General features: G+C 44.7%; 1 protein-coding gene across 5 annotated transcripts in view; it reads right to left on the bottom strand.

Moving 5' to 3' along the window:
• The window catches only part of Tlk2 (tousled like kinase 2), a 170502-nt gene that overhangs the window by 9254 nt on the left and 133988 nt on the right, over positions 1-27260 (bottom strand). For all 5 annotated transcript variants that reach the window (XM_004630004.3, XM_004630005.3, XM_004630003.2 and 2 more), the window contains 7 exons: positions 24631-24697; positions 23121-23218; positions 21073-21154; positions 18449-18540; positions 9208-9297; positions 4712-4881; positions 2612-2750 (listed from right to left, as the gene is read on the bottom strand). In XM_004630004.3, coding sequence (XP_004630061.1) covers positions 2612-2750; positions 4712-4881; positions 9208-9297; positions 18449-18540; positions 21073-21154; positions 23121-23218; positions 24631-24697 — 738 coding nt within the window. The remainder of the gene's footprint in view (positions 1-2611; positions 2751-4711; positions 4882-9207; positions 9298-18448; positions 18541-21072; positions 21155-23120; positions 23219-24630; positions 24698-27260) is intronic.

Here is a 27260-nt window from a genome sequence, read left to right as displayed (position 1 = left end):
GTAGATCAGACTCGTGAGAGCCTCCTGTTTTCAGCCTCCCCAGCGCTGGCAATACAAGCATGTGCCACCAAGTCCAGTCTCCATCACTTCTGAGGGCGCCCCAGGGGCGGGGCCGGCACAGCACAGGCGGGCTCGAACCCCAGTCCCCGTGTCTAAGCAGTTGCTTTAACGCGCTGAGCTATCTGGCCGGCCCTTATGCCTCACTAATTTTATTTTATTATTATTATTTTTTTTTTTTTCTGTTTTGCTCTTTGAATGCCTTCAGGGCACTTTTGCATGGCTGGAGTGTTGTGGGGATCGAAGTACATGCCTCACTAATTTTAAAGTAGTCAATGTACAAAATTTCAGGAGGAGCTGCAGCTATTTGAAGGGCTCTATCTTGCCAGCATATGCATCTCTCTGGATCATCACTTTCACAATGACACAGAAGTGGTGACTATGACAATGTTTCTACCAAGAGTGATGCTTTTCAAAACTTTATAAGAATAAGAATTCAAAATATTTAATGAAGAGCCCCATCTTACTTATTATTTATTTGTCTGATTGAACTCAGGCCCTTGCGCTTGCCAGGGAAGCGCTTATTCTACTGAGCCATCTCCCCGTCCCCCCATCTTACTTTATATTATGGAAAGATCTTCCAATGTAACCTGAAGTAGGAAGTACAATATAACAGCAAATCCCAGCATCACCCAACTCCCACAACCACCAGCATATAGAGCCCACCCTTGTTCATACACATACTTCGCTATGCCCCCCAATTATTATTCAAAAAACTTCCTTCTCCATCCTATCCAAAACATTACTTTGTTCTTTTTTCCTTTTTGCGGTACCGGGGATTGAACCCAAGACCTTGTGCTTGCCAGGTAGGTGCTTATTCTACTGAGCTATCTCCCCAGCCCCTCAAAACATTTCTTTGAAGTAAAACATGTTTTATTTAAATTCCAAATGCTGAATTTGTACACGTAATGCTAGCTTAAGGGCTGAGAAGCGATAAAATGCTAAATTTTTATAGCTAGGCAAATAGAGCACTGAGAGCAGTGAAACAATTATTTCAAGCATGAAAAAACTGCACCTTTAAAAAAAGCACAAACTGGGCTAGGGAGATAGCTCAGTAGAATAAGCATTTGCCTGGCAAGCGCAAGGTCCTGAGTGCAATCCTTGGTACTGCAAAACAAAACAAAAAAAAAGAACAACCTATTAAATGTAAGGTTCAAATTCAAGTCTCAGTTAATTTTTACCCCGGATACAGAACTCTTCCCTAACTTCCCAACAGCAGATATTTTTGCATCACTTAGTGACAGGGACCCTAACCCATAATAACCACCACAGTGAATAACACGGTAAGTGCAGCTTCTATTTTTTTTTTAAATTTTTATTTATTTGTTTGTTTGTGTGTGTGTGTGTGTGTGTGTGTGTGTGTGGCCAGCTCAGCCCACCAGGGGGCGAGGCTGGCTGGCATGTGGTGCTGGGGGATTGAACCGCGGTCCCTGTGCTTTGCTTAGCTTAGCTTGTTCTAAGTAGGTGCTTTGGACCACTGAGCCATCTCACCAGCCCCGCAGCTTCTATTTTAAACCTAGAATTCCAAAGCTTTAATTTAGGGGCTGCCATTTTACTATAGGTATCCTCTCTACAAGTAAGGAGGAGCAGCAGAAAACAGCTCTGTGCACACAGGGCTGGGCTTCGTGCTGGGCCAGGCTGCCCTGCACCTCCTGAGGGCTGCGAGTGCAGGCCGCGGCAGCTCAGAGCCAGCACGCGGGCGAGGCAGCACGATTAACCGGCACAGCAAGGCTCCGGGGCGTGCCGGGACCGGGTGCCTTCTCACGTCCTCATCTCCAGTCGCAAAAGCAAGCAGCCCGATCCCTGAAGCTGCCGTCCTTCTCCATCAGGTCTAAAGAGCCTCCTCCGGGTTCAGAAGCACAGGCACGCGGTTCTGACTACTCAGCAGGGAAAGGCAAGCTTCGTCACCACATTAGCATCACAAGGTTGCCTGTTTGGCCCCAGGTATGTTTCTCGGTTCTGACCACGGGGGAACAAAGTCATGGGCAGACACAGGAGAGACGAAAGAACTGGTGGCACCACTAGCTGGGTAGGGTGGCTGCGGGACAACAGCAGCAGATGGTAGGAGCATGCCTTAAAACCTCAGAGAACATGGCTAACAGACACGGATAAACTTCTGGGAAACTGCTCACTTTTTCCTGCATAGAGTTCATGGGATGCTGGGGTTTTTCCATCCTGATCTTCACAACTCCTTAATTCTGGAGAGCCCATCATCCTCAGGCAACTCTAGAACAAACCCCTCATCACTTTAACCCATGATGAGAGAGACTTTGATCTGCACTGAAAGGAATTCAGAGCCATTCTCATATACACCACACGAGCAACCGTGTCCTCTGCTGACTCGTGCGGCCAGCACTCCGGGGGCAGAAGCAATACACCACAAAAACCTGGCCCGATGTAAGCTCTTCCTCTCTCGGATTTTCAAGAGGAAGGGGAAAAAAAAGACATATTAATACAAAGAATCAAAATGCTGAAAGCTGACTGTAACATTTCTGCTTTGGTACACGATTAATCATTGGTTCCCGATGCTTCAGTGCAGCGCAGCGCTACCTACCAGTAAGTACCAGCACCTTGTGACGTTAGCTCCATGCCATCCACCGAATTGTAGCTATCATCATCCATGATCTTGGAAAGCCCAAAATCTGTAATTTTTATCTCTCCACATGCTGTACCATTTACTAAAAGAATATTACCTAAAAAGATAAAGATCATCATGAATAAGCGGACTTATTTTTTGATGTATTTGACCTGTCTCAGCGGCCAGTTCGCAAGCCCAGAGGCAGGGCTGGCACGGCACGCGGTGCTGGGGACCCAGCCCAGGTCCTGGCACCTGCCTAAGCAGACTTTTTTTTTTTAAATTTTTTTTCTAAATTTTATTTGTGTGTGTGTGTGTGTGTGTGTGTGTGTGTGTGTGTGTGGCCAGCTCAGCCCACCAGGGGGCGGGCGGGGGTGGGGCTGGCTGGTGCTGTGGGATTGAACAGCGGTCCCTGTGCTTTGCTAAGCTTGTTCTAAGTAGGTGCTTTAGACCACTGAGCCATCTCACCAGCCCCTAAGCAGACTTCTCAGAGAACACTGCACTCTGCTCTTACGTGCAAAAACAAACGTTAACTCTTTGGAATAAAAAGCAATCTAACTCGATGCTGACGGAAGAGTCCTGTGTGTCTGCTGAAAACTCTGCTTTACCAAACTCACTTAATGCACCCACATCACCACTGTGAGTACTGGAGATAACAATAAGTTGCCAAAGTGACACATCATTGCACAGCTGGTGAAAAAAAGGATGGGACCTTTCTACCTGACCTTTTGGTGAACCCTAAACTACCTTGTTTGGAACTGTAGTTGGGGGGACTGGACATCAAAGAAACCACGGAAAGGAATCAAAGCCAGTAGTACCACAGTGCCACCTACAGCTCATACAGCAATAAAGGTCTGGTGAAGTCAAAGATGGAAAAACCTGATCGCACGTGTAATAGCCATCCTTTAAAAAAAAAAAAAAATCGGGGCCTGGGAGATGTTGTTTTTCTATACAATTATTTCAGGATGAAGCTGGTTTTATTGCCAGGTTCTTTTTTAAACATGTTTTAACTTTCATATGAATAAATTGTCCAACCTAAGTTTTTTTTTTTTTTTTTTTTTTTTTTTTTTTTTGGCGGAACCGGGGATTGAACTCAGGCCCTTGTGCTTGCCAGGGAAGTATTTATTCTACTGAGCCATCTCCCCAGCCCCTGAGTTTTTCATAAAATTAAACTTTTATCAAGGTCAAATTTGTCTCTTGCAATGATGTAATGAGTTACAAATCACTGAGATTATTTTAAAATGTTTTGTTCATATTCTTGTTAAATAATTAAAATATACATTGTGTATGTGGTTTTTTTTTTGTTGTTTCTATGTAAGCTGGATATTTTTGTCATTTTACATGGTTTCTTACTGAGATTTTATATGTAAATTATAAAATGTTTCCCTAAAAAAATTAAAATTAAAAAATCACTTCATTATAATGAATTTTTCACTCATCTGAATTATATCAGAACATCAAAGAATAGTAAACAGAATACTAAACCAAAAATAATAAGCATCTATCAGAAAAGCAAAGCGGAGTTCACAACTGTGCTATACCAGAAGGTACTGAGAACCACCCTAATAACCAAAAGAAGCTGGTTAGAGCTGTGCACACGGAAGAGACACAGACTCCTGCGAGGCAGGTACGGATGATGACAAGAAACAAAGCTAAGTGATGTACCTCCTCTCTACTCTGTGGTGATGACTATCAGAAATACATGATAACCATACAAAAAGATGAAAAATTCCGCTCAGTGTTAAGGAATTACGAGGTATATGTACATGGCGATGGCTAATTTGAGGCACTTATCAAAGTGACTCGGAGCAGAGGAACTGGGAGACAATGTAAGCAACGGCAGTAAACAAAACCTGCTAGAATAGTTCTTTTGTAACAGGACTGGTGTCATAAACTGCCCTGGCTCTCCCAGCAAGAGCGCTTGTCTGACCTCCCTCCTAACCCAGAGCTGTGCAGCAAGAATCCCTTTCTTCCCACATCTACCCAGGCAAGGGTACCTGCCCTTCTTGAGGCCTGCCAAATTCTTGTAATTTTATTAAATTAAAAACCACTTTGCAGTCTCCTAAAAGTCAGACATACCTGGTTTGAGGTCATAGTGTATGATGGGAGGTTTTATTTCATTTAAGTACTTTAAAGCATTCACAATCTGCATGATAATGGATCGGGCTTCTTTCTCCGACATTAATTTGTGCTGTTTCAGGTAGAAGTCCAGATCATTTCCCTCACAGTACTCTAATACTGTACAAAACCTAAAGACAAATTAAACCACTGTTTAGTCATTGGACAAGAACAAGCAAATTAAGACTATCTACATTAAAAAAAAAAAAAAAAAAAAAAAAAAACCAAAAAACAAAGAACAGCTGGCCAGATAGCTCAGGGTATTATTAAAGCGCCTACGTAAGCAGACGCAGGGACCAGGGTTCAATCCCCGGCGTGCTATGGCAGCCCCGTGCGCTAAGATGCCAAATGAGACTGGGCATGGTAGTGCGCACCCGTAATCCCAGCCCTTGAGAGGCTGAAAACAGGAGGACCATTAGGAGTCCAATCTGTATAGGGAGACTCCGTAGACCCTGCACTAAATACATGGGAAAAAAGACTATCTACATCAATCCTAATGAAAACTTCACATAACTAGCTTTTCCTTAAAATTCTTCTAGTGTTGTCAGTTGAGTGATTTTTTTTTTTTTTTTTTTTAATGTATCTGGTACAGGGTCTCACTGCACAGCTTGGACTGGTAGTGATCCTCCTGCCTCAGTGGCACCTGCATTGGGATTACAGGCGTCTACCACACCCCGGTCTTGGTGTAACCATACTGTGATCAAGGAGACAATTCTTTTTTTTTTTTTTAAGGCGAGACCGGGGATTGAACTCAGGCCCTTGCGCTTGCCAGGGAAGCGCTTATTCCACTGAGCCACCTCCCCACTCCAAGGATACAATGCTCACCACAGCATTTTACCTAACCTTGAGCGCCAAGACCGAAAAGAACCTAGAGACTGCCCACATTCTAAGGATTAGCTGTATATTCATTCATGTCCTGGCAGTGTGGACAATACTGTACAAATGTGTTACTTCATTACACAGGGCAGAGCATGAGTGTGTGTACTCCTCCTTCATCTGGGTCAACGTATCATATAGACCCACATTTAAAACTACACACGGCTGGTGGCACTACAGGTCCTGTGTCTATGCTCCAAGGTACTGCAAGTTGAGATGAAATTTTCTTTCTCTTTCTCTTTTTTTTTTTTTTGGTTATAAGCAGAATATATTTATTGGGAGGAAAAGAGAGCTCCTGTCTGAGAGAGGGACAAGAGGGGGCCCTAAGCGGGTGGTCCTCCAAAATTTTCTGAACTATTTTAATATCCCTGAGATGAACATCTTATGTCCACTCCAATCTGGGACAATGTGGGTCTCAAGTCAGCGTATAACCAGGAAATAAGAATCATTTGAGTAAGATAGAGAGATAGAAAAAAATATATTTAGACAGAGGACCCTTAATTCAGGAAACTGATCACGTGCGTGATGAACAGGTGAGCAGACAGCCCAGCTAGTGAGGCACCCAGCGGTCATGTTCGGTGTAGAGCCGTCAGCTCGCTAAGGAGGCCGCAGGCTCAGAGGGAGGAGACCGAGCACACAGAATCCAGGGGAAACGGGCCTGGGGTGGGGCGGGCTGTGTGTGAGGGGCTCACATGCCTGCGTGCACACACACGCTGGCTGGCTGGCTGCAGCTGGACACAGTGCACAGGGTCACGCACTTCCCCAGACGGAGCGCAGGGAGGCTGAGGAGCAGACAGCGAGCTGCCTCAGGGCCAGTGTGCTGACCTCTGGGCACAAGGGCCTTTGAAAAGCACAACTGATTGTGAGCAAACATGGTCTTGTGCGGTTCTAAAACTGCACAACAATTTGTGCTACTTATGAAACACAGCAGGACATAGCACTGCACTGGATTCACGGTGGCTTTCTGAGGCAGGATCCTGCCACGTTGCTCAGGCTGGCCCTGAATTCACTATGCAGCTGGAGCTGGTCTTGAACTCACAACCTCACCCCTACCACAGCCTCGCCTGGACTTGCAGGCATGTGCCACCGCACCCAGCCTGTGAACCCTGTACTTGGCAACAAATTATCCGGAATACACGTATCTCTGATCTGGGATGCTGAAGGCTGAGGCAGTGTCATGCCCAGGGGACTGATTCTTTGGAATGCAAGCAAGAAATAAAATCTCCCTTTTAATAACCTGAACAACTCTCAGAAGATATTCTAAAACAATGATCTGATTTACTTTTGGTGAAAATTCACCATATACACAATAGGCAGAACAAAGCAAGAATATATAGAAACAAGCCAATGTACCTTATTCGCGGAAAGCACGTATATAATTGAAAGCAGCAGATGCTCCAAGCCATGCATCTATTTTGACAGTTTCGGCACTTATGTTTCAGAGAGGGGTCTAACCTAAAATTCACGAAATCTAATCAAAGCAAAGGGTGATGCTCCACTGTGGAGACCTCCTGCTTATCTCATGCCTTCCCTCCGATTAGATTAGATTATTTCTCTGAACTCCACTCCACACAAAAACACATGGCTGTGCCTGTGCTGGGCTCCTTAGTAACCAGGGACAGCCCGGAGCAGTGAAAGAGGGGACACGGCATGCTTCTAAAAGGAATATGGCCTTCCTGGAATATTTCTAAATGTGGGCTTGTTTTCTGCGTAGCCACCTAGAGAGCTGCTGGACGAACAGATCAAAGCTCCCAGCTCACCCTAAATGCTGAGGGGACACTTGCCAGCCTTGTGTCCTGACTCAGGCTGGAGTCCTATAGAGAAACACATGAAATATCTTTATAAAGTCCTGGATAAACACACAGGCTCTAAACCCTACTTCCCTATACAAGGTGCCAACACAGAAGATTCTTAAAGAGCTCACGCACGGCACTTCCCGTGCTGGCCCTCGGACGCCACCTGCACAGTAAGCAGGAGGGTGCCGAGCTCTGTTCAAGTCTGACATTCTGAATGCCCACAAGCCTCCACTTCAGCCCTCAAGCAACCCTGGACAGTCTGACCTCCCCGCTCAGCAGTGGTGCTGAGACGTGCAGCGCTTCCAACCACACAGCCTGCTGTGGCCAGGTGTCGCGGGTCGCCACCGCTGCTCTCGGAGACACCGCACCGTGGGCACTTGCCAGGCACCTGCAGACTTCACCAGTGTCTGCGGCAGCGCAGTCCCTCGGCAGTCTGCATGCGCTGGCCATGTCAGCGGAACGCCGGCACTGCCTTCAGCCAGTTGCCAAGAACTACTGATGCATTTTCAGGAATTCTGTGAGCTGGCTATTACCATTATTTATAGGACAAATGGGTAAGAAAAACGTGGTGAATCTATACAAGAATTTTTTTTTTTCCAGTAGTAAAATTTTATTAAAGGTAGGAAAGAAACAGGCTCTGCGGAGTTTGAGCCAAGTAAAAGTAGGAAAAGAAGTGGCCATGCAGTGTGTGGAAGAAGCACAATGGGCAGGCAAGAGACCGTGGCTCAAGTGCTGCCTGGTTATAAGAAGAAACGAAGTACTGACACACGCACACTGCAGCATAGAAGAATCTTTTTTTTTTGTTTGGTGGTCTGCTCAGTGTTCCCTGGGTGCAGGGCTAGTGCCTAAGCAGGCACTTTAGACGGCTGAGTCTCGAATTTTGTATTAACCACACATTGAGTATGGAAACTGGCAACACTACCAATCAGCTTGTACTAAGCTTTTAATTAAGCTCATAGTTAAAACATTTCCAGCACAAAATACACTCGTCCTTTGGCCCAGTACACGTCTTGCTGGCCCATGAACCCAGGGTCTTTGCACTGAGCTACAACTCTAGCCTTTTTTTACTTGAAGCAGGGGTTCACTACATTGCTAAACTGCCCAGCTTAGGTCTGAACTTGGGATTCTCCTGCCTCAGTCTCCTGGAGTGCTGGGATTATAAGTGTACACCGTTATGACCAACTCAAAAGCGATCGCCTGCAAGCATGTGCTCACAGCAGCACGACTCCCAGCAGCCACAGGCAGAAACAGCCCAGAACCCCCTGGCAGGGACGGGTGTGCTGGGACAAGCCTGGTAAGCACCGGCTTTATCACGGGAAAGAAACCAGTCACAGAAAATCACTAGTAAAATGACACTATATTATGCCATTTAGGTGAAAATACAGAAATCTAGAGACAGAAAACAGTGGTTGCTTAGGTCTGAAGGGTTAAGTGTGTGCAGGAAAACAGTAAAGACATGAGTATCTTCTGAAGTGATGGATTTAGAAAACAGTTGATAGCTCAAATCCGGACATGACAGTATACCATGGAAACTGGCAAACACTACTGATCAGCTTGCACTTAGCTTTTAATTAAGCTCATAGTTAAAACATTTCCAGCACAAAGTACACTTGTCCTTTGGCCCAGAGACGTATGGTTAATCCAAAATTCGATTTCCCTAGGATCATTTGATGATAAATTAATACACTTATGGTTCCTTTAGCGGTACATCCTAGATCCAGATTTAAGCTCCACTGTATGAACACACACTTTAAGAAAATAAAAGTAAAATGGGATAGTACTTACGAGTCAGTGTCCAGTGAAAAGTAATCATACAGCTTAACTATTCTGGGATGATCTAATTCTTTGTGAATACGGTATTCCCTACATGCATGCCTGCAAACAAAATGGAAAATTAACAAGAAGGCATTTTAGCTTGCTTGCTTTCTTCTTTTTTTCTATTTAGGACAGGATGTACAGGGCCTCACTGCGTAGATCAGACATGCAGTGATCCTCCTGTTTACAGCCTCCCAAATGCTGGGATTATAGGAGCAAACCACCACACCCAGTCTCAGCCCAGTCTCAATCTCTGCCCCGGGGCGCAGGGCCAGCACAGCAGGCCAGGTAATTGAACTCCCGGCCTCTGCATCTGCCTAACCAGGCTTTAATTTGCTGAGCTATTTGGCCGGCCCTTAGCTTGCTTTCTAAAAACTCTTCAAAACTACTTTAAAGCATTCTCTCTGCTCCACCATTTCCACACGTCTGCTCCGCTCAGATCCATCTGGCCCTCTGATCTAACTGTCCTCATTTTTCCTCATCCTATTTTCTGTTGGTATTTACCTAGCCATTGAGAAAATAGTAGGTACTCAAATATTTATTTGAAGGATACCAGCCTTTTATCCTAAGTGCTTTCTATGACAATCATACCCCTTTTACATTTATAACGAAGTATCAAAGGTTAAAAAAACTACAAAGACTTTTTCTTCTTCTCTAAAGCTGACACTTCATAATTGTAAGTAAAGTACTCTATAGCTGTAGAGTTTCTATCCTTAGGGCTACATGCAGGAGAACAAATTTAGCTTGTAAACTACATGGATTAAAGGATTACCTGTCACATAAATCAATTGGCAGTACTTTCACATTTGTCTTTTAAAATCCTACTTTCTTTTTAGGAGATAGGGTTTCACTATGCAGTTCAGCGGGCCTTGAACTCACTGTGTAGTTCAGGTTGGCCTCAAACATAGTGATCCTCCTGTCTCAGCCTCCTGAATGCTGGGATTACAGGTGTGAGATACCACAAGACTAAAGTCTTCTAGTTTATTTTTTGTGGCTGGCTCAGCCTGCCCTGGGGGTAGGCTGGCACAGCATGTGGTGCTGGGGATCAAACCAGGGTCCCTGTGCTGCCTAAGCAGGCGCTTTAGACCGCTGAGCTATCTCACTGACTCAAAGTCTTACTTCTTAAAAAAAAATTATACACATATGTACATATATACACATATATGTACATATGTATGTATGTATACATAAATGGAATGATTAGCTGAGCTTTCCATTGTTCTAAGAAAATGTGAAATTTATAGAAAATATTAAAACCTTAGCTTTTTTAGAGAATATTTATGAAAATATTCAGGAAAAAGAAAAACTAGATTCGGCATGGTGGTGCACGCCTGTAATCCCAGCACTTGGGAGGCTGCATCTCATTTTTTTTTTCTTTCTTTTTTTTCTTTCTTTTCTTGCGGAACCTGGGATTGAACTCAGGCAGCGAGCTATCTCCCCAGCCCAAGGCCGCAAACAGAAAAATCACGAGTCCGATATCATAGTGAGACCCTGAACACCCCACAGACCCTTCTCTAAAAAAAGGGGAAAAAATAATAAGAAAAGAAAAACTATCTGCACTGAACATGCACATAGTAATTTATTCCATTAGATATTGTAAGTACTCTAGAGAAATGATTTTTTAATCAAGTTAGACTTTTAAGCTTTTATTTATTTTTTATGTATTTAGTACAGGGTCTACAGGGTCTCACTATGCAAACTGGACTCATAGTGATCCTATTTTAAGCCTCCCAAGCACTGGGATCACAGACGCAGCACCAGGCCCAGTCTCAGCATGCCCTAGGGGTGGGGTGCTTTAGTTGGCTGAGCTATCTGGCCAGCCCGAGAAATGATTTAAAGTATATGGGAGGGGGGAAAGTTATATATATGCCTGCCAGGTGTGGTGGTGCATGCCTGTAATCCCCACATTCAGGAGGCTGAGGCAAGAGGCAGGAGGACTGTTTACGTAGCCGGCCTAAATAAAATGCGTAATTTCCTAAGCCAAGACCCTGTTGAATACAATGTCATTTTATAGGAGACTTGAGAATCTGCAGATCTCTGTATCACGTGGGTCCTGGAAACGTAGTGGGTCAACTCACATTTTAGATTACAAATGTAAATCTTGTGATTTCTGTTGTAAATGCACACTCACCACTGTTCTAAATTGTTCAGTGAACAGTGGCTGTTACTTGCTGTTTGCTAGATAAAATGCCTACCTAACCAATCCCTGTAAACAAAGTTAGGTTACAGAGATGGCTTCATAAGGAAACTAAATGGGATTTAACTTCTTGTAACCTTGGGCTATGCAAGATTGCCTGCAGGTACTTACTCAGGGGCAAGATAACCAGAAACTAAAACAAAGCCCCAGGAAATTCAGTTTGGGCAGTGGTCACAATGACCCTGAAAGCATTGTTTTGTGTCAATGAATTTGTTTACCAAACAAATGTGGTTTCATGTTTTAAAAGCCCCCTGCTTCCTGGGCTAGCTGCCTTTCCGCCCTCTCCTGCGTGAGAGCTGATGGGGGCCCTGAGCTCAGTAATAACCGGCTTTCCAAATTCCAATCTGGCTGATCTGGTTCCTATTCTGGGTGACCCGTAACAGAAACAAACCTCAAAGATACAGACTAATGACTATAATAGTATCTTTTGTTTAAAGCATAAAAAAATACAATACATTCACTTATTGAATTTTTTTTCCTTTTTTATATATTTGGTACAGGATCTCACAACGGACTTATAGTTTTTAGCCTCCCAAGAGTTGGGATTACAGGCATGTGCCACCACGCCCAGTCTCAATCGTCCTCTCAGCTCCCCAGGCAGGGCCTGCACGCATGCATGCCGGGGATCAGACCCCAGCTGCTGCACTCTATCTAGGCAGGCACTTTAATCTGATGAGCTATTTATTTGGCTGGCCCTCACATATCGAGGTTTTTTTTTGTTTTTTGGGTTTTTTTATTTTAGGGAAGGGCCTACAGGGTGTTCAGAGTCTCACTACTAGACCAGATTCTAGTGATCCTCCTGTTTACTGCCTCCCAAGAGCTGAGACTAAGGGTGTACACGACCACGCCCAGTCTCAATTGCCATCTCAGCACGCCCCGGGGGCGGGGCTGGTATGGCCAGCCCGGGGATGAAACTCCCAGCCTCTGCGCCTGCTTGCAGGTGCTTTAATCCCGCTGAGCTATTTGGCTAGCCCTCACATACTGAATTGTAAAAGAACTGTAGAGCATGTTTAAAGAAATTATCACTAGGCACAGTCGGGTGTGGAGGTGCATGCCTTTAAATCCCAGCACTCAGGAGGCTGAGGCAGGACGAGTGTTGTGAATTCAAGGGCAGGCTGAACTACAAAGTGAGACCCTATCTCAAAATACCAAAGCTGGTCAGGATGGCACATGCCTGTAATCCTAGCACTCAGGAAAGTGAGGCAGAAGATTGCTGCAAGTCTGAGGCCAGTCTGGGATACAAGGTGAGTTTAGGCACAGCCTGAACTGTCCAGTGAGAGTCTGTCTCACAACATAAAAGCAAAAGCAAAACAAAAAGATGCTTTCTAATGGAGCCAGGGAGATGGCTCAGTGGAGTAAGCGCTTCCCTGGCAAGTGCAAGGGCCTGAGTTCAATCCCCAGTTCTGCCAAAAAAAAAAAAAAAAGATGCTTTCTAAAATTTGTTATGTTCTAGTGTATCACAAATATACAGAAAATAGCTAAGGAAAAGTTCAAGGGGCCAGGGAGACGGCTCAGTGGAATAAGTGCTTGCCTGGCAAGCGCAAGGGCCTCAGTTCAATCCCCAGTCCCACCAAAAGAAAACCCCAAAAAACAGTAGTTGACCGCACTATGTAGCCCAGCCCCAAGCTCTCGTCAGCTCTCCCGCCTCTGCCTGCCCAAGCGGGGTTATCAGCGTGTGCCACCACACCTGCTTTCATCACCATCTGGCTCTTGTCTGTTCTACTTTTTCTCTTTTTAGCTTTTTGAGTCAGGGTCTTGCTATCTAATCCAGGCTGGCCTCAGTCCTGCAGCGATGCTACTGCCTCAGCCTCCTGAGTGCTGGGATTACAGGTATTTGCCACCACACACAGTGAACCACTCTCATTTTTCCAGCAGAGAAAAGACATGACAGCACCAAGGCCCAGTGGCATCAGACACACATCCCAAGCAGAGGCGCCTTGGGCTCGCAGTCTCTTCAGTGGACAGAAGCTTCAGGCGCTGAGCACGTTCAGCTTTGGCCCAGACCCTCATTGCACCCAAGTACCTCTGCACCTGTCTCTCCTAATAGCACAAGAGTCCAAGAAACATATATACTTAAAAGATATTTAAGCAATCTAGGGACTGCAGGGTGTGGTGGTTCACCCTTGTAATCCCAGTACTAGGGAGGCTGAGGCAACAGGACTGCCATGAGGGGCTACACAGTAGGTTCAGAACAGCCTACAAACTACAGTGAGAGCCTGCCTCTCACTGTAGAAAAAAGAAAGAAAGAAAAAAAAAAGGATGAAAGAAAAAAAGAAAGAAAGAAAAAAAAAGGATGACGAAGCCAGGGGTGCTTCAGTACACCTACAATCCCAGCATTTTGGAGGCTGAGGCAAAATGATCACTGTGAGCTCAGGGCCACTCTGGATCACAGAGGGAGTCTGAAGCCAGCATGGACTGCATGGTGAGACCCTGCCTAAAAAACAAACCCAAAAATGAAAAAGAAATCTATGGACTGAACAGATCCTCTCAAGTCCCTTTGGACATAAGTCTGCTTCGTAACTTGAAATTCTCTGCCCTTTTGTTTTAATGTTTTCATTTTGTTCATTTCAAAGAAAAGACCCGTTTCTCCAAAGGTACAGGAAAGGGGAACTGAGAGGCAGGAAAAACTAATGATCAAAGGGTGTGGCATGGAAAGTCCTCTTGCCAGCTAAGTGAATTTGCTCGGTGTCCCTGAAAACTCTCCTTCAAAACACACCAAGCCCACAGCAGCTGCTCATCCTTCCTCAGTAAGACAATTGGCAGACCTGGGTCTGTCCTATGGTCAACTTTAAGTTAGTGTCCAAAGCATCAGTACAGTAGAAACAGGGATTTCAATAAAAAGTGGGAGAAACTCACATTACTCTTCTACAGATGGACATATAGTTAAATGATGCTTGCCTTTTTACCTTTTTTTAAAAAATTTTATTTATTTATTTGTGGCGGGGGGCAGCTCAGCCCACCAGGGAGCGGGGCTGGCTGGCACGTGGTGCTGGGGGATTGAACCGCAGTCCCTGTGCTTTGCTTAGCTTGTTCTAAGTAGGTGCTTTAGACCACTGAGCCATCTCACCAGCCCTTTTTTTTTTTTTAAATCTTGAAAGAGCATAATATACCAATTTGTAAACATTTTTGCAGGCAACTTTATGCGAAAATTTTCCTCTGTAGAAATTTTAATGCATTTTTGGGCATTAAATCTAGCAACACTACCATTTTCATAAAGTAAAAGTAATACAATCGATTTATTGGAGAGCAAAAGAGGTTAAAAAAAAAAGGCAGAATAGAATTCAACCTTTTATATCCTATCAGGATTTCCTTCTTTCTTTTTTCTTTGTAAACCCACATCAGTGATTTGATTCCAAATGAGACTGGGAAACCATCCCAAAGAATGGGAAAGCAAACGGAGTCCTTGTTGTGCCCAGGTGCCACGCCACGCGCTGGACGGCGGCGCCACGCGGGGGAGGGCGTCTGCACGCTGCAGCAGTCTCCACAACACACACACCTATTCTGTTTTTTAGAATTAGGGGTTTCTGTGTGTGTGTGTGTGTGTGTGTGTGTGTGTGTGTGTGTGTGTGTTTTGGTGCAGGGTGTCACTGTGCAGGATCACTCACAGTGATCCTCCTGTTTTCAGCCTCCCCAGAGCTGGGATTATAGGCGTGTGCCACCACACCCAGTCTCAATAGCTGGCTCAGCACGCCCAGGCAGGGCCAGCATGGCATGTGGTATCAGGAATCGAACCCAGTCCCTGCACTTGTCTAAGTAGGCGCTTAGTCCACTGAGCTATCTCACCAGCCACCTAGTATTAGTTTAACAATGCCTCTGTTTTACTATCCAGCTTGGGATGCTATGCAAGCCTTACTTTACCATTGGTATACATCCTCAACTCTAAAAATGTATTTTTAAAACACTCTTCAAAATCTGTTATGTGCTTAATCTGAGGTTTCTTTAAATTCAAAGATGTGCAATTCATAGTATGATTTCATGTCACTTATAGCAAGATCTTTCAAAGAAAAGTGGAAATGTTGAAGAATTTTCTCCCAAGCAAGGATGGAGATCACAACAATTTTGTATATGCCCTTCCAGGGACTGTCAGTTGGAGAACAGCCCCTGCCCAGAAGGTTCCACAGATGGGACTCAGGCCCTACACTAATTCTTCCTCTGATAAAGTCTCCACTGCCAACCTGCGCTGGAACTGCAAGGAGCTTAGACAGCCTGCTTCAATACACACTCCTTTGCCAGGGAGGGACCCAAGCCTGGCTTCACACCCTTACTGTTTCAAACTGAACACGCTATTGTCCTATATCTACGAGGGTATTCAACATTACAATTCTCTTAACATCAGCTCCAAAGCTGGAGTCTCAGTGTAGGCAAAGTACGCACGAATCCTAGTACCCAGAGAGCTATGTTGTCAAGGTTGATGACACCTGGTCTCCAGGTAGAGGCAATTATTTTCTGGATTTCTTTTTTTAATGTTTTGTACTGGGGATCAAATTCAGGACCTTGAGGCTGGGGAGATGGCTCAGTAGGATAAGCGCTTGACTGGCAAATGCAGGGATCTGAGTTCAATCCCCGGTTCCCCCCCCCAAAAAAAAAATTCAGGACCTTGAGTTTGCAGGCAGGTACTTATGCCACTGAACTACTTCCTTGGCTAAGGCAACTGCTTTGTTTGTTTGTTTATTTATTTATTTATGCAGAACCAGGGACTGATCTCAGACCCTTGCGTTTGTCAGTCAAGCGCTTATCCTACTGAGCCATCTCCCCGGGCCTATGGCAACTGTTTCTAAGTGGCTGATGCATAGGTAGCTATAGAATAAGCCCAAGGAAAGGAAAGAGCACCCATAGAAGAACCTACCAACACTCACAGGCACTTTCCCTTTTTTGTTCTTTTGAGGTCCTGGGGATGGGGCTCAGGGCCCCGGGCATGCCAGGTGAGCTGTACAGCTCCAGCCCACCTCAGGGCCTCTGCAGAGCCCAGTACAACAGAGGCAATCCTCAGCTACAACTGCTCAGAACAGCGCATGGTTTCCTTCTCTGCAGCGCTCCTGCCACAGCCGGCTGCGTGCCACGCGTGCGGACATGTCGAGTGACTTGAATGCCACCTGCTCCTCAGAGCACCTGGACTGCAGCGCACAGGGAGCCTCGTGCAAGGTGCGCATCACCCCTCTTCCTGCCTCAGCTGAGCCCCGCTTCTTTAAGTGCTGCAGGAACCTGCTCTCAGCCAGTGCCGAACTCCTCAGCCAATCTGTGGAACAGGAAGATTTTCGGTCCCTGATGAACAACAGGTACAAAGTAAGGGTTGCTATGGTCTGGGTCCCAAGAACTAGTTAAAGAAATGCTTGATTCTCCTCTTGAGTATTAAAAAAACCTTTTTATTAGTTTATTTGGTACAGGGTCTCACTACGTGGCTTGCACCTGCAGTGACCCTTCTGTCTCAGCCTCCCCGAGCTGGGACTGCATGTATGTGCCACTATGCCCGGTCTCGGTGGCCAGCATGGTACTGGGGTTCAAACACCAGTTCCTGTGCTTGGCAGGCAGGCGCTTAGATCGCTGAGGTATCTCCCCAGCCCTTCCTCTTGAGATTAGAAGTCAACTTAAAAGCTACTTCAAAGTCCATGTTCTGCCCCCTCCAAAGTGTTAAGAGAAGGGGATAAAACATCACAAATCACAAGACCACCTCAACAGTTAAGAGGTGTTTCTTTTTTTTTTTTAAAGACATGGTCTGTCCTCAATAAAATTATGGGGAAAAAAAAAAAAAAAAAAAAGACAGGGTCTTGCTATGTAGTTGAGGCTGGCCTTGAGCTCACTTCGTAGCCCAATTTGGTCTCAAACTCACAGATTGCCCTGCCTCAGCCTCGAGTTCTGGGATAACAAGTGTTTGCCACCACGCCCAGAAGGGTATTTGTTTCTATCAAAACAGGTGCAACTCCTTTTGGGGGCAGGACTTGCCTCATTCAACACCTGCACCTACAATAAGGAAAGGAAACTCAACACACGGCGGGCCTAAGCGCAAATTTAAGTCTGGGGCTTTTAAAGAAAGTGAGTTACAAACTCTGCTGTTCTGAAACTAATTCAGGATACAGACAAAATCCGACAAGAGTGGAACAGAGACTCATAGCTGCACATGTGATTCCTACTCATTCTAAAGGAAGCACCCTCTTCAACCCTCATCCCACGAACAGAAGAGGGCTACCATGAACGGCACTCTGAAGAGACAAGCACAGGAAGTCCGAGACTGACAGCGTGGAACTTCAGGGAGGGAAGACCGTGAGGGTTGTACTGAGAGGCACCCCAGGAGCACCCCCAAACACAAGTCTTTTGTGTAAGGAAGCTCAAGTAGCAAAGAGCCCCACCCAGGGCTCCCCAGGGTCTCTTGACCAAACGGTACTCTTAGTTTCTAGACACAAGCAGCTATGGTTTCTGAGGCTTTACTTGTTTCTTGTAGCTATCTTTATACACAATGGAAGAGGAAGGAGTTAAAAGTATGGGTTTTAGGGCTGGTGAGATGGCTCAGTGGTCTAAAGCACCTACTTAGAACAAGCTTAGCAAAGCATAGGGATGGCGGTTCAATCCCCCAGCACCACATGCCAGCCAGCCCAGCCCCTGGTGGGCTGAGCTGGCCACACACACACACAATCAATCAATCAATCAATCAATCAATTTAAAAAAAAGTTTTTTTAAAGTATGGGTTTTAGATTAAGCAAAGTCTGTATTTAAATATCAACTCAGCCAATGCCTAACTTTTACTCAAAATATCTGTTTCTGTATCAGTAAAGTGCATATTCATATATATATATATCACTCTTAAAGCAGAAAAGAGAATTAAATGAAAGAAAACTATTAATATTTCATCTAAATCTCTCAGCATAATACTTGTTTGAGGAGAGGGGTACCAGGAATCAAACTCAGGAACTCATGCTTGCCAGGCAAGCGCTGTGCCGCTGAGCTATAGCCTCAGCACAATACTTGAACTACAGATACTACTATTAACTTTGGAAAAATCAGATACTTAATATGACTTACTTGTGGTAATTCTCCTTCTTCTCATCTCTCCAGTTTTTATTTAACTGGTGAATTTTCACAGCTACATATCTTTGCTCTGTTAGATCAAATGCCTATAAAAAGGAAATAAGTTGTATTTTAGTTAAATGCTAAAAAAGAATTACAGGGGAGTGATTTGAACTTTCTACTTAACGCGCAACACGAAGTTCAGAATGCCCACCACCGCATTAAAAAGAAGCAGCAGCAAGTAACAGCACACCACACACTTGCTTGAGTGCTGCAGCCATCGTGACACTTGCGCGGCCACCTCAGCAGCCCCGGACCGGCGGCAGCGCTCTCCAGGGAGCTCCGGAGCCTCGGGCCCGCGCCCCTACGCTCGCCCGCCCTTCAGTGGGCGGCTGGACCCCACGGCATACGCCTTACACTTCTGAAACCTTTAGTCACATACTACTTGCTTCCTGGAGAAAAAAGTCCCGCAGGACACAACTCTGGTAACTTACAAAATAATCTGCGATTTTATATACTGTGGTTACTAAGATAAAAGCAGAGGGGCTGGTGAGATGGCTCAGTGGTCTAGAGCACCTACTTAGAACAAGCTAAGCTAAGCAAAACACAAGGACCTCGGTTCAATCCCCAGCACCACATGCCAGCCAGCCCCGCCCCCTGGTGGGCTGAGCTGGCCACACACACACAAATAAATAAAATAAATAAATTAAAAAAAAAAAAAGATAACAGCAGAAAGAACACCAAACTCAGCCCTCTTTTCAGTCCCACTGCTGCTGCATGCTGGGTAAATGAAGTGTTTCAATCCCAAAGGGCCAAAATGAGTCACATAAAAATCTCTCACACAGTTCAAAAAATGGACAGTGTTCCCCAAAGACCACCTCTGGCCCAGCCTGCATCAGCGAAGCACTGCCATGTGAAACAGGTTCACAGATAGGTTTTTGAGGAGCTTGTGAATAAATCATAGCTTGATAAAAGTACTCTTTCAGCACAGCAGACTTCCTCCATAAGAAACAGACATTTGACAAGAGGAAGAAATGTCTAAGGTTACGGATTTGTTTCAATCTAGATGAAACAAGATTTTTTCCATAAAAAAACCAAAATTTACAAAAAAAGGAGAAAATCTGCATAGACCTGTAACTACAGAAGGAACTGAGGTAGCCTAAATCTTTGGAAGATTTTCTTCCATAGTAGTACCTGTCTAGGCAATTTTAGTAAGTTAGTAAGTCAGCTAGGGGCTGGGAAGCCAGCTCAGCAGCGTAAGCCCCTGCCCGGTAAGGGTGAGGTCCCGAGAAGTTTGGTCCCTGGTACCGACCGCATGGTGGCGCATGCCTGGAATCCCAGCACTGGGGAGGGACAAGCTAAGGCAGGAAGATCCTTTAGTTTGAGACCAGCCTGAGCTACAAAGTGAGCTCAAGGCCAGGCTGAGCTGTCTAGTGAGGCAAGGTCCCAAAAAAGACCCTGTCCCCCAAATCAAAATAACAACAAACCCCACCAAAATGACTAGCGTCCCCACCTGGCGAGTGTCATCCTGCACAAGGCCTGGCCTGCACCTTGCTGACCTCCAGGAGCACCCTAAGTGAGGACACGCCTTCAGAACACAGCGCTGCTAAACTGTCTTACACAAGCACAGTGCTGAAACAAAAAACTGGCTTTCCAATAAGAACTAACTAGCACATATATTTCACACAAAAAAACCTTACAAAAGGTTAACACTGCTTATCTGTAGTAATTGTGAATGATGTAGAACAGAAATCACAGTAATTTTGCCAAGCAGAAATGAACAATGTTTATCCTTCTTGCTCTATCCATAATTATGTATTTTTCTTTTTTATTAAAATAGAGGATTTTTTTCCCCATAATTTTATTGAGAAACAAATAGCAATGAGACAGTGTCAAATAAAATTGATAGGACAGTTTCAATAATTAACACATTGCATACTCTCTTCCCAGTGGTTCTTTGCTGTATGCAGACATGATATCCTATTTATAAGCACTGTTAGAACAAATTCCTCTATTCCTTGAATTAAGAGAATGTAGCTATATATCTATCCTAACCACTTTGAATACACAGATACAAAATGGACATTCATCTGTATCCCCTTTTTTGTTTAGTTCCATCATTTAAATATTATAGGTGTGTTAACTCAGCAAAATAATCTAAAAGAATCCAGTAGTCCATAATAGTATTGGGGATTCTGCTTCACTGGCAATGCCAGAAATTGTTGACCTGAGTCCCCTACAGCTCAGCATAACAGCATGGCTTTACTTCTTATACTTCATTTTTATACTTTTCTGCTGGTTAAAACCAAGGTAAAGCAGGACCTATGCAACAAGAGTTGTAGCTCTGTATTTTTCTTAAAGAGAAAAAAACTAAAATAGGAGAGTACACTGCATATTGTTTCTTAAGAGCAGTTACTCAGAGTACAAGAAATTAAGTATTTTTCAAGCTAGAAAACAATAAAATATTGTATCCCTTTTTACTTAAATGTATTGGAAGCAGTTTCCCCAAAGATATATAGATCCTTAAAGCTTTTGAATTGCAACCAGTACCTATTAACCCACTGTTATCACTATTCTAAATGTTCTCCAGGTTGGGAACAGTTGATTTTGCCCTTTTTTACCCAGTTATTCATACTTACCTTGTAAACTTCACTGAAACCTCCTCTACCCAAAAGATGTAACAACAAGTATCTGTCATTGAGCGTTGGATGATCTTTAAATCTGTGGAAAAAAAAGTAATATCCTGAGATCAACAACGAGAGTTCGTCCGTCCGTCCGTCCGTCCTTCCTTCTTTTCTTTCTTTTTTGCCCTACTAGGGACTGAACTCAGGACCCTGCGCTTGCCAGACAAGTGCTTATTCTACTAAGCTCTCTCCCTGGCCCCTGAGAGTACTTTCAAAAAGTACAGAACTTTTTCCCAAATCCCTGGAACGCCTGTACGCATGAACAGAGCTATCCCAATCGACACCAACCTGATGAGGGGCAGAGGACTCGCGCGCCACAAGTACACTCTCGCTGTTCCCCACGTGACAGAACCAAGTTCGGGGGTGGGGGGAGATAGGACGCACAAGCATAAAGCACGTTACATGTCCTAGTGTGCATCCATTTGTCTCTTCAGGCAGAAAGTCTATGATACAATCTATTCCCATCAGTCTTTCTTGTGTCAGTTTTTAACAGTATAACCAAGAAATGACAGATTCTTTCTGTCTTTCTGAGACAGGGTCTTGCTCTGCAGCCCAGGCTGGCCTTGAGCTCACTTGCAGCCCAAGCTGGTCTTGAACTAGAAATGGTCCTCCTGCCTCAGCCTCCCAAGTCCTGGGATTACAGGTGTGGGCCACCATGCCCATCCTGAGAAATGACAGGTTCTGGCAAAAATGAAGTTTAAAGTATTTGTACTTGCTTCTTAATCTTAAACAGCCTCACTATTAATAAGCTGTTTAAGGAAAGCAGCGTGCTTATGAAGACAGATGACAAGCTCTATGCTCCACATTTGATTCTGGTCCTACTGTTACGAGCTTCTAATCAAAATTTTTTCTCTCTTCTCTTCTCTGGAGGGTCTCGCTGTGCAGTTAGTTCAGGCTGGCCTGCAACTCTGAAAACTCACTAAGTGATCCAGGCTGGCTTTGAGCTCACAGCAGTGGGATTATGGGTGTGTGCCACCACACCTGGCCTAGCCAAAATTTTTCTAGTCTAGTTTCCTGAAGACAACAGAGCAGTGATGAGGATTAACAGTGAGAGTGTAACAGCTTAGCACCACGCCTGAGGGACAGACTCCCAGCGAGCCACGGCTGCTCACGCCTGCCACTTGGCAGAGGGACGGCTCATGACTCACGCTGGCCAAACAAAAATATACAACTGCGGCTGTGTGACAAAAATGTTTCAGTCAGCCCAAGATAGGAAAAAGGCAAATTACTGATAAAAGACTTTTTCCAGCTGCAGCCTAATTTCCTACAGAGTCCTTTAAGTGACTTAAAAACAAAGGTAAGCATTACCTTCCAATCAATGTGGTATAGAGTCTTTGATGTTTTATTCTCTGAGACAAGCGTCTCACCAAGTCACTGAACTGTCCAGGCTGGGCTCAAATTGTCAATCCTCCTGCTGTCACTCCCAAGGTGACAAACCCACAGGGGTGCACCACCACACCTGGAAGTCTCACTTAACACCGCAAGCCCGAAGGTCGTCTGGACTCCAGGCCATTTCAGCAGCACATCCTTTCACGATACCACGCTGTGGTGGTGCTCCCCTTCCTCGAGGCTCCGCAGGTCATATGGAATATGAAGTGAATCTCACTCACTTACAACTGCGAAGCTGTATTACTTTACTGATGTATTTAATAAATTTAAGACCTATTTAAAACCAAAGTAGACCACGATTCTGATCACAACACTCTCTTGCCCTACAAATGAGCTACATAAGCTGGGTGCGTTTACACACACCTATACTCCCAGCACTCTGGGAGGCTGACACACTGGAGAACACTGCAGCCCAACTCATGCAACTCAGGAAGGCCCTGTCTCAAAAGCAGAGGTAATAATCTCAGGGCTACAGCTAGTGTGAAGGCCTCAGGCTTACTCATCTATACTAGGAGTCATGTGCCGACCTGGTAGTCAACAGAAACATCATTCTAGACCATTTATGTCAAAAAAGACCCAACAATCTCCAACCCAATATACCCCAAATTGCTTACTGTGAATTATCTTCATTATGTATCCTTTTTAGTTCCCTGATATGTAAATTTCTAACCCTTTCTAGCCTTTCCAGCTCGGCCTGGATCTCTGCTTCCTCCTGAAGTGAAAAGGAAAGAAAGCTTAGAATACAGGGAATTCTATCTTTTCAGAATCTCACTTCAAAAATGACAGCTACGGCGCTTATAAAAAGCTAAAGAAAGGTGTTTTACATTGATAAAAAGGTATTGTAAAAACCCACAAAACTAGACAGTAAGTAAAACCATAAAAGGAATCCAAATCATAAAAAGGAATTAAGGTGGGGGGGGGAGTCACAGTCCTGCACCCCTTCTTTCCACCTTTTCACACCCAATCACAAGATGGAACCACTGTTAACTTTCTGGGTACGTTTTTAGAAATACTTCGTGCATACAATATACACATGTACTTTTACAAAAATCAGGCTTTTCATTTTATTCTTTTTTTTTTTTTTGTATTTTAGGGAAGGGTCTACAGGATGTTCAGGGTCTCACTACTAGATCAGACTTGTAGGGATCCACCTGTTTACAGCCTCCCAAGTGCTGGGATTACAGGCGCGCGCCACCACACTCAGTCTCCATTGCCGGCTCAGCGTGTCCCGGGGGCAAGGCTGGCACAGCAGGCCTGGGGATCAAACCCCCGGCCCCTGAGCCTGCTTGCAGGTGCTTTAATCTGCTGTGCTATTTGGCTGGCCCTCATTTGATTCTATTCTCCAGGTCTGAATTATACTTGGTGTCATTCATAAGTACTACTGATGTAACAAGATAGGAGAATCCACTGGGGAAAAAAGGTATCAATACCAGTAAGTGAAATAACACACACCAGAAACATTTATTGACTGTTTTAATCATTTTTCTTTGTTTTTGAGACCAAGTCTCACTATATAGTTCAGGCTGGCCTCAAACTCAAGGCGACCCTCCTGTTCAGCTTTCTGAGTGCTGGGATTACAGGGGTATACCAAGCCTACTTACCAAATGCTTACTGAGCAACCCATCCCTAAAACTGCATGCCAGTAACTTAACAGCTAAGCAAACAACACCCAAGATATCTCCATTAGCACCATCAGTAGCCATCTGGGTAGGTGCTTTTGTGTTGGAACATGCTTGGTACAATACCTTTCTAGCATGTTTTAGGCAAAATGTACTAACTGCTATGTGATTTAAAGTTTCACAAGGAACACGGGTCCCATCTTAAGATTACAGATGTGACGGGGCCAGTAGCTACTTAAGATTTCTGTAGCTATGAATGAATAGTTGAAAGGAGTTGAGGGGATGGGAAAAGAGGATTAAGATATATTATGTACAAGTACAAATTCCCTATGATGAATGTGATCATTATGTGACAAATATGTACTAATAAAAAAGAATAAAATTAAAAGAAAAAATTCTGTAGCTATAAGAAACTACTACTACATTTGCTCAAATGACTAAATAATTTTCATCTGAAATGTAAACCAGAAATCACTCATGTCAGGCTGATTTGCTCATTACTTACCTTCTTCAGATGACCTAATCTGAGCTTGAAGATTTCTTCTTGCTCATGGTATTCTGCTAATGTTAACCTGGAAGACAGACAGAAATTTTATAAGTTATCTACAATCACAATGTACCTGTTTAAGTAAGAGAAACGCTCAAGTATTCTAGATCACTTGGTCTCATTATAAGTCTCAAATGACTAAAAGCCAGCTTATTTTTGCAATCTTCTGATAAGGGAGAACTTATAATTTACTAGCTGTGTAAGAAGAAAGGATTCTAAAGCCAAAGAGAAATCCAATTTGTAAAAAGCTAGAAGAGTATGTGACCATGGTCGGCATGGAGCCCCACGTGAAGCAGAGGAGCCAGGGTGCCGGGAGCGCAGATGGCGGAGTCGGCTAAAGGCTCATGGCCCCGAGAAGCATCCGAAGCGAGGGGCAGCTCCAGAGCTGGATGCTGGACGACCAGAGTGTTCGCTCTTCCTCCATCCACCGGCCCCCACAAGCTGAGAGAAGGTCTCCCTCTCATCATCTTCCTGAGGAACAGACTCAAGTATGCCCTGACGGAAGATGAACTAAAGAAGATTTGCATGCAGTACTTAACTAAATCGATGTCAAGTCCAAACTGACATAACCTATCTTGCCGGCTTTATGGTGTCATCAGCACTGACAAGAGAGGAGAGCATTTCCATCTGATCTCCGACACCAAGGGCTGCTTTGCTGTTCATCGGATTACACCTGAGGAAGCCAAGTACAAGTTGTGCAGAGCGAGGAAGATCTTTGTGGGCACAAAAGGGCTCCCTCCTCTGCTGACCCCCAATGCTGGCACCACTCGCTATCCTGACCCTCTCATCAAGGAGCAACACCATTCAGATTGATTTGGCATCTGATAAGATCGCCGATTTCATCAAGTTCGACACTGGTAACCTGTGTATGGTGACCGGAGGTGCTAACTTGGGAAGAGCTGGAGTGATCACCAACAGAGAGAAGCACCCTGGCTCTCCTGATGTGGTTCATGGGAAAGATGCCAACGGCAACAGCTTCGCCACCCGGCTCTCCAATATACTCATCAACAGCAAAGACAGCAAGCTGTGGATTTTCTTCTGTGAGGAAAAAGAATCTGCCTCACCACTGCTGGAGAGAGAGGAGAGGCTGACAGCCAAACTGAGCAGGGGGTGAAACGGTCTCTACTGATGTACTAGAGAGGTCTCCGTGTTTGATTAAATAGAGCATGATTTTTTTAAGTGACCATATTTATACATTATTTATATGTTTTTACCTCTTATTCATGAAAGCATAAATAGGACCAAAGAAAGGGACCAAACATTTAAAAAAATCAATTTTTAAAAATCTTTTATTTTTTGATTTGGTACAGAGTCTCAGTACACAGCTTGGACTTGCAGCAATCTTCCTGTCTCTGCCTCCCCCATGCTGGGATTACAGGCATGTGCCATCACGCCCGGTTTCAGTGGCCAGCTTGGCACATGGCTGGCATGGCATGCGGTACTAGGGATTGAACCCAGGTCCTTGTGCTTGCCAGGCAGGCACTTGGACCTCTGAGCTATCTCCCCTAAAAAATTTTAGGAGCAAAAACATGCCAATGGATCTGATCATTCCTGGTATCTCTGAGACTCTGACAATAATAACCATGAACAAGAGAAGAAAATTAGGGTCCAGGACTTGGGCTCTGGCCATATGACAGAGGACAAACAACTTTAACTTCACTCTTGTTTCCTGAAAGCTAAGTAAGTGGTAACACCTGCCTAATAAGGTGACGAGACTCTGTAACAATAATATGAAAAGATAATGAAAATGCTACCTAGACCAGCCCTCCGAGGCCGGAGGTGGGCAGTCTCTCGCTCCGTATTCTACTGCGCTTACACCCTGGTACCTCAGGACCTACCGGGAAGTGATGATCTGACTCCTCCAGCTCTACAAGTTAACACAGAGCCTGCAATGCATTTTTTTTGCTGGCTCAGCCTACCCTGAGGGTGGGGCTGGCACAGTACGAGGTGCTGGGGATCAAACTTTGGTCCCTTGCACCTACCTAAGCTTGCTTGGGCACTGCGCCGTCTCACCAGCCCTGCTGCAATGCACTTTAAAGTCTCCACTCTCACTGTTTACATTCATTGGAAACGGGAAAAGGAAGCAGAATCCTATGTAGCACGAAGGGTTCCAAAGCAGTCTTCAGCCTAACCTAAATGGAAAGTGTGAGGAGCAGCACATCCGCTAGGTGGGGCTGTTACACCTACTCATCACAGGGGCAAAACTACGTAACTCTGCTCAAGTTTTTTTTTAAGAAGGAAGAAATACAAGATGATAGCCAAGGAATCTCTCTGCCTGAGATGGAGTCAAATCCAGGAAAGGAGAAGGTGACTTACTGCAGAGGCCGGCTTCAGGGCTCTGCACAGAGGCCAGGTCGCACTCACACGTACTCCGCAGCGTGCCGAAGTCCTGCCAGCTGGGTTTGTACATCAGCTGGTAGCTGCTCACTGACAGACCACTGGCCTAGTCTTAAATTTTAATTATTTTGAAATGCAGTGAGATTGTGAGGTTAAGCTTGACAGCCTAAATCATTTGATAATAACAATAAGCTTGTCTTCTGGATGGTTAACAACCTAAGTTTGCAGACCAAAATTAGAGAAAAAGGAGG

The sequence above is a fragment of the Octodon degus genome, unplaced genomic scaffold (genome assembly GCF_000260255.1).
Source record: "Octodon degus isolate 3935 unplaced genomic scaffold, OctDeg1.0 scaffold00033, whole genome shotgun sequence".
NCBI classification, from domain to species: Eukaryota; Metazoa; Chordata; class Mammalia; order Rodentia; family Octodontidae; genus Octodon; species Octodon degus.
Note: the sequence above shows the minus strand (reverse complement) of the source record. Positions and strands in the feature narration are given on the sequence as shown.